Here is a 7,686-nt window from a genome sequence, read left to right on the forward strand (position 1 = left end):
TGTAAATGTTAAGAGAATTTTTCAATAATAAAATTTAATTAATTATTTCCTTTAATCAATTTAAATTTTAATAGAGTATTAATATAATTAAATAATTAAATTAAAAAAATTTAAATAACAATAAAATTGTAATTAACATAATGTAATAGGAATAGTTTAAGAAATCTTGATATTCTCTTTTCTTTCTACTTATATATATATAAATTATTTTTATTAAAAATTGCCATTATATAATTATGAAAATAATTATATTACATCCGATCTTTATAGATTAGTACAATATTAAAAATTAAAAATATAGTATGAATCATGGTGATTTGATTAATAAAATTTTATTTGTATTATTATTCCAATTAAATGTAAAATAAATAATTTAAAAATAATAATTAAAATAGTTACATTCAAAATTATTTTATTGAATAAAATGATAAAATTTTCCAATGAATTTTCAGGCAATAATATAAAGGAATGATAGTTGCAGTACATAAATAAAACAACAATTATCTCGTCTTATTTACAGTGGATTCATTATACACATTTCACTTGCTCAGCGGATATCATAAGGGAACAAAGAGTATGGCAGCTACATTACTCCTGAAATTGGCAGATACCCATGTTTAGGAAAAATGAAATAAATCAGCCAATGGAACTCAGAACATAAGGAACCAGTTAATTTTTTATTCATTCTGGAAAATACACAGCATGGTTACAACATTTGTTTCGTCCAACGACCCTCCTGTAAACCCAACTTGGTAAAATAAATATGGCATCCTTGTTTTGTATACTCACAGTTCAGTATGGAAGTACTGATCTAACGTGAGAGGTTTAGGACCACCGAACCAGTCAATCAAAAATATATCTTCGATCTCTAGTTTGAAGAACTGGAAGTTGTGACCCTTAGGCCAGCCTGTTGAACATAAAACATATATACATAGGAAGATCCTCTTAGTCAGTAGAACATTGAAACCAAATATTAGAGTTTAACACTATACATAAGGTTATCGATAGAAGGGATGGTTGTACCATTATCGTGTCTACTTACCCTCCATCTCAGGATGTTTGGTAAATAAGGCGTTTCGAGCAAATTCTATTTCCTTAGAGTCTCCCTCGAGTAACTTTAACTATTATATCACATGAGGCAACACTAGTTAGTGCAGAACTTTCCAGAACAATCTAGTATGCAGCATGAAATGGAACAGAATGACAAGAATGCTTGAACGGCTATAGCATAGGTTTCGTTCTACCTGATTTTCTCAAAACTCAGACGAAGTATTGACTAAACTATTTGTAAAATAAAAATTTTATAAAAGGAAATGCATTATGCTAAAGTCTATAAAAAGTGTAAACGACTTAAAAGCTTATCCACAAAATTATTTCTTCTTAGATATTCTTTCTATTCCTTCTCTTAAAAGAAGTAAGAAGGGTACCATAAGAATTCATAAACTGTAAGAATGCTTCAGATTTGGTTATAAACAAGGTGTCAAGGAGGTAGGTGGTAAGATCGGTATTAAAAAGAAAATTTGCAGAAAATATACTTCATTCAAATGCACCTTGTTATTCCAAGTCTAGAAAAAGCCTTCACAAGACTTAGGTGCAAATATATAACTAATCATTTCTGAGTTTCAATATCAGCTAGTAATCAGTCAGTCGTGCACAACCATAAGTTAAAAGTGATCACAGGTGCTAATGCCTAGCATAATAAGAGCTTTAAGAAAATTACCATGCAATGGTAAAATGCATAGAACTTGTATACCCAAGTTCCCTCCTAAGTCCTAGAAAGGTTTTCTCAAGTGGAGATATTTGCATAATCATAAAAATCCCATCTGTAGAATTACTTATTAAAATATCTAAAAGCAATCAGAAAACAAGAAGTATCAAGGTGCCTGGGTTTTTTATGCATACACATAGCACTATCGGCAAATTTTTCTTCCCAGGTTGTCCTAAGAAACCTTATGCCATGGCTGATAAATAGTAAAACTAAATAAAATTATAATAGGCAATATATGATTTTGGGACACCTTTCCAGTCAGGGTAATCTTTGCGCAACTTGGGTTCTCAGGGTCTTTCTTGCCACAAGTTCCTATACTGTATTCACTGATTGTGAGAGAAGACCTCTGGTCTTTCAATGCATTTCTTGCAGTCGGATCAAGAGTCGTCAAATAGAAGTATGGGATACCGCTACTTTCATTAGGTAACCCATCACTAAATGAAACAACATTCCTGCAGTTCAAAACAACAGAAAATGATGTGAGAATGGCAATGGTCAATTCAAGAAACTAAAGTCTAGAGATATGAACACAAAATGGAGTGGATACCCAAATGTTGACTCGGAGCTTTGGACTTTAAAGCGCGGTTCTCAGGTGATTTTGAGGTCCTAAGACTACTAGTTCAGGCTAAGAATAAATTGCAGCTCCTTACTTTGAAAACTAGGTCATACATGGCAAATCTTGAGTCATTTCAATGTGGCACGAGATTACCAGTAGGAACAAGCAAGATCACGGGACAAAAAGATTCTATTCCAAATAGAATAGAGCTTGAAAAAATTAACTAACATTAAAAAATTTACAGCATTCCGAATCTTTGCCAAGAACTAAGCCTCTGTTTCTATTAGTTTGATTGTCAAACTTAGAAAGCAGCATCTAAAGTGTATATTAACAAAGTATGAGGACGAGCTCCACAACAAAATTTCAAAAGAAAATGTATAAGAAATTTTGTTAAAAAAAAAAAAAAGACACAACTTACCCAAAGGGTGCTCCTCCCAAATCCATGGATATGGTACTACAAAATAAAAAACCATAATTCAGCTTTAATCTGAATATTATTCAAACTAACCAACACCAAAACAATATCAAAGCTTCCTATATCAAAATACAAGCCTAAACAAGTTCAAGACATAGTACAACACAAAATGACGAATAACCAACTATATATCAGCAACAATCTTCAAAACCAGGAAGGAGAAGAAGAACAAGAGGAAGAAAGAAAGAAAGGAACCTGTATGACATCTTCAAATTCACCAACAATTTTTTTAAATACCCATATGCCTATATCATTCCCTTCAATTCTAAACTATAAATTAAAAATAAATAAAACTCAACCCAACCCAACCCAACTGTTTGATAGATAGAGTAAATAAATAAAAGCAAATAAACAACAAAGCACACTATGAAGCGAAAGCAAAACAATTCGCAAAGGACATACTTCAGAACCCCCCAAGAATTCTGAGAAACCAGCCAACGAGCTGTTGCTGCAGCATTATCTGGGTCTGGTTTCTTTATCAATAACAGCCTTCCCTGTACAGAATCTTGAAATCCCACAGAAATAAGCAAGACCATGGATAGAAAGAAACAACTGACAGGACTTTTGATTCCCATGATGATTTAAGAAAGAACAGAATGAAGATTAAGAACCAGTTCATCTCCATATTTATAACCGTGACCGTGGTCTGCTCTTTCAAGTTCCTTGTCTAAGAGAACTACAGGAGCTTGTATCTTCTACTGTGAGTTATAGGGTACATAAAGAGGTGGCAGGCAGATTGTGGACTTTGACTCAAAAGGACGAATAGTAAACGAGTTTGTATCTTCATTTGGTGTATTGCGCTGCAGTAGATTAGAAGATTGAGATGAGCCGTCCCAGTTCCTACAGGGATGGGGGAGCATTTGTCTGTTGAATGTTTGGGCGAGTTACGGGCTTTTGCTCGCAATCTTATCTTTTGGGCTGTTCAGTCGATTTCTTCGTTATGTAGTTTCTTCCTTTTTTATGGATAACGTGTAGGCTTATTTAGGGTAAGGGAAGAAATTACAATTAACCTTTATATTTAGGCTATTTACGCTAAAGTAATTTCTTCCTTTTTATGGATAACGTGTTGGCTTAAAATACAATTATCCTTCCATTTTATATCCTTTTTATGTAATTTTCGATGTACCACGGCTTAACAAGCGAGAGCAATTTTCGATTAAAATCAAAAAATTAAATTATTCAGTTTAATTATTTAGTTTATTCGATTTGTGATAATACATACAATTATATAATTTTAATATTTTAAAATATTTAGATATTGAGTTTAATTTCGTTTAAAATATGTTGATTCGTTTAAATTTTATTATTTTAATAGAATTAAAAAATAATAAGAGAAAAATCCAATTTTTACTCTATATTTTGAAATCAAACGTGATCACAATCAAATTTATAGAGATATAAGAAACATAATCACACTTGAACTCTAATTTCCAGATGAGTTGTATTATAAACTACGTTATGGGCAAAAACATACTTGACGAACAGAGTCCAGCTTCAAATTCAAGAAACAAACAGATAACTCTCGTCTGTCAAGATATACTCGATTTTGATTTTAGTTACTTGTATTTAGGTTAAATTATGACTCTTAACACTATAAAAAGATGATATTCTGATGTATCTGACGTCTCATCTCATCTTTCGTCTCCCATTCTTAGCCATGAATATGTGTAGCTAAGTTTCTTCTTTTCAGTTAAAAGATAATTAAAGTTTCAGTTCAATTGATTGTGAGATTTATGTGATTCTATTGTTTTCTCAATTATTCTTGGTATTTGTATTATTCATATATTTATTGCTTACTATTATTTTGTTAGTTGTTGCATTAAGGCGTCATTACTCAATTGATAGAATGAGATATTGTTATTCAGATTAATTAAATCCGTAATTATTTAGTTAAACTAAAATAAATAATAAATTAAGTTGCGTAAGACCTTCATAAGGAATAGTATAATCTAACTTAAATGAATTGAGCGTCTCGCGTAGTTAGAATCAGATCCTTTTAATTCTTAATGCAATAATTGAATTAAATCCTAAGAGCGTCTCCTACGGCTGTCCAAAAGTTAGAACTAGTTAATGAGCGTCTCTTGATTAGTTTAAAATCTAAGAAATGATTGGATACCTGAATTGTTTTCGATATCTATAACTGATTTATCAATAATTAAATTGAGATTATTTTATATCTATGATCAACTAACAAAGACTAAAACTAAAATTATTTCTTTGACTGAATGTTTTTCATCTTATTCTTTCTCTTCAATTTAATTGCTTCTTTCTTTGAATTGATTTTATTTATTTCTCTACATTCAAAACCTTCCCCCATTTTGTTTTATTTTATTTCTTATTCATTCAATAGAATTAATTTATTTACCGGTATCTGTGGGATCGACCCTGCTTACCATTGTCATAAGTTTTGTTTTAAAGCAGGAATTTATTTTTGGTGGTTTCGACGCTTATCAAATTTTGGCGCCGTTGTCATGGAATGGTTCTAAATTTTTTTTATTAATTCTTTTTGAATGACACATTCTAATCTTGCAGGAAAACTCGAGTTCAATCCAGAAAATTGAGAAAACCGCAAGAAAGCTAAGAAAAGAGGCCAAATAGTGGAACAAAGACCTTTCATCGTCCACGATCAGGTGCAACTCGCTATTGAAGAACAGGTCGCTATTGAAGCACAAATTGCTGCAGTTGAAGAGGAGATCGCTGTTGAAGAATAGATTGCTATCGATGAACAAGTCGTGGGCATGGAGGAAACAACATCTGACCTCGGATGATACTTCTGGTGAATCTGACATGGAAGAGAAAATGGCTGAAGAACAAGCAATACAGGATATTGACAATGTGGATGACCCTCAACCCCTTTGTATCGTCTATCCTTCACTAAATGCACCATTTGAGCTAAAGTCAGGATTAATTTATCTCCTCCCCACCTTTAAGGGAATTGAAAGGGAAGATCCTCATAGACATTTGAAAGAATTCCATATGGTATGCTCCAGCATGAGACCACAAGAAATTGTAGGAGAACAAATCAAGCTAAGGGCGTTTTCTTTTTCTCTAGCTGATAATGCAAAAGATTGGTTGTACTACCTACCTCCAGGTTCAGTCACTACATGGAGAGAATGGTAAAATTATATTTGGATCGATTCTTTCCCACTTCTAAAGCATCTGTAATTAGAAGGGAAATATTAGGAGTCAAGCAAAAGGAAATAGAAACTCTCCATGACTATTGGGAGAGATTTAAACGCCTATGTGCAAGCTGTCCTAGGCATGACATTTCAGATAAAAAACTCATGCTCCATTTTTATGAGGGACTCACAACTATAGAAAGACGTATGATAGATGCTACAAGTGGAGGTGCGATATGCAAAAGAACACCTCGAGAGGCTAAGGAATTGATATCTACGATGGCAGCAAATTCACAACAATTTATACCTATACAAGACTCTCATAGGAGAGTTTACGAGGTAAGTAATTCTTCTGTTGAATCTAGACTTTCTCATCTAACCACTTTAGTTGAAAATCTTATTGTAGAGAAGGCACAACAAGCCAAAGCTTGTGGAATTTGCGCTAACACGGGTCATCCTACTGATATATGCCCATCACTTCAAGAGGATGATATGGGTTCTGTAACGACCCGGAAATTGGACCGCTACCGGCGCTAGAATTCAGATTGACTTAAGGTCGTCGGAATCCGTAGCAAGCCTAACATACATCCTGTACATCTGGTAAAGTCCCATACATGATCATACATTTTCATAAAAACTTTAAACTTTTCATATACCAAACTTGACCTGTGCATGCACTAAAACTGTAAACATAAAACCCCTTACTGGAGCCCTCATCAAATGCTCCAGTTGGGTCAATATCTCATATGTCAAGCCTGGTTCCTCATATATCATCAATAAAACATTTCATAAAGGTCATGTACAACAGGGATTTACAACCAACATTAGGGTCAAGCACAATACTAATCTTCAATACAATACAATACATCATAATACATGTCCACTACTAGACTATTACACAGCATAAACCAGCCTCTAGCCGACCTCCAGAGCTATCTCTGACCTGCAAACCTGGGGGTTAGGGGAAAGGGGTGAGCTACAAAAGCCCAGTGAGCAGAACAATAAAAACAGTTTATTAAATATATGCTTTCATGAAATGCATCACATCACAAACAAATCACATCAAGGATGGACTTGTCATCAATAGCCCTCTACATAATCCAATGTGCCTGACCCACAACGGGAGCTCCTCAGGACTTTCTCTTAACATATCATAACATAACATATCCATATGTGCCAGGGGCGTAGAATGAGCATCGACCTAGACTTTCTCTTACTCTATGCCAGGGGCGTAGAATGGGCCTCGACCTGGACTTTCATACCATATCATATCATATCATATCATATCAAGGGCCAATGGGTCATCCAACATCCATCCACATCAACATCATATTATGCAATGCGTCATATTCGTGAATTCTAATGCAATACAACCTATTACATACATGGCATTCATGATGCATGAACATGCTTAAAAGTTTAATTGCTTTGAAATAAAAAGATTTGTGTTCTACTCACCTTTGGCTGATACTCAATTGACTCTGAAGCAACTATCTCACTGCTGGTCACCTCGATTCCTCAAGTCCAATCCTACACAGGTGGACTCAAATGAGGGACCAAACATACTCTAACATGACTCTAAACATCTCCCCAAAAAACCCCCCTAAAACACTATAAAACATGCATAGAAAACAAGCAAAGGAAGGCTGGGCAGGGGACTTTCGGCGGCAGGTTCGGCGGCCGAAGGTCCCTACAGATCTGAAAAGTCAGGCACTTTCGGAGGCAGGTTCGGCGGCCGAAACTCCCTCCAGATCCGAAAGTCACTAAC

General features: G+C 34.2%; 1 protein-coding gene across 1 annotated transcript; it reads right to left on the reverse strand.

Annotated features, from left to right (window-relative positions):
• Positions 1–433: 433 nt before the first annotated feature.
• On the reverse strand, positions 434–3,495 carry LOC110600872 (protein CREG1). Its single transcript, XM_021737777.2, has 6 exons — positions 3,202–3,495; positions 2,743–2,778; positions 2,019–2,220; positions 1,043–1,121; positions 790–907; positions 434–594 (listed from the first exon to the last, which is right to left on the reverse strand). Exons 1-6 carry the CDS (start codon positions 3,372–3,374, stop codon positions 558–560), a joined length of 645 nt encoding a protein of 214 aa, XP_021593469.1. The 5' UTR covers positions 3,375–3,495; the 3' UTR covers positions 434–557.
• Positions 3,496–7,686: the final 4,191 nt, after the last annotated feature.

This window comes from Manihot esculenta, chromosome 15 (assembly GCF_001659605.2).
Source record: "Manihot esculenta cultivar AM560-2 chromosome 15, M.esculenta_v8, whole genome shotgun sequence".
Classification (NCBI taxonomy): Eukaryota; Viridiplantae; Streptophyta; class Magnoliopsida; order Malpighiales; family Euphorbiaceae; genus Manihot; species Manihot esculenta.

Bases quoted from the DNA above. Each gene is read 5' to 3' on its own strand.
- LOC110600872 (XM_021737777.2), bottom strand. From the start codon at position 3,374: ATGGGAATCAAAAGTCCTGTCAGTTGTTTCTTTCTATCCATGGTCTTG. The intron at 1,122-2,018 runs GTGTCCCAAAAT...GTGATATAATAG, and splicing joins AGATTACCCTGACTGGAAAG to TTAAAGTTACTCGAGGGAGA. The intron at 908-1,042 runs GTAAGTAGACAC...TATGTTCAACAG, and splicing joins CAAACATCCTGAGATGGAGG to GCTGGCCTAAGGGTCACAAC.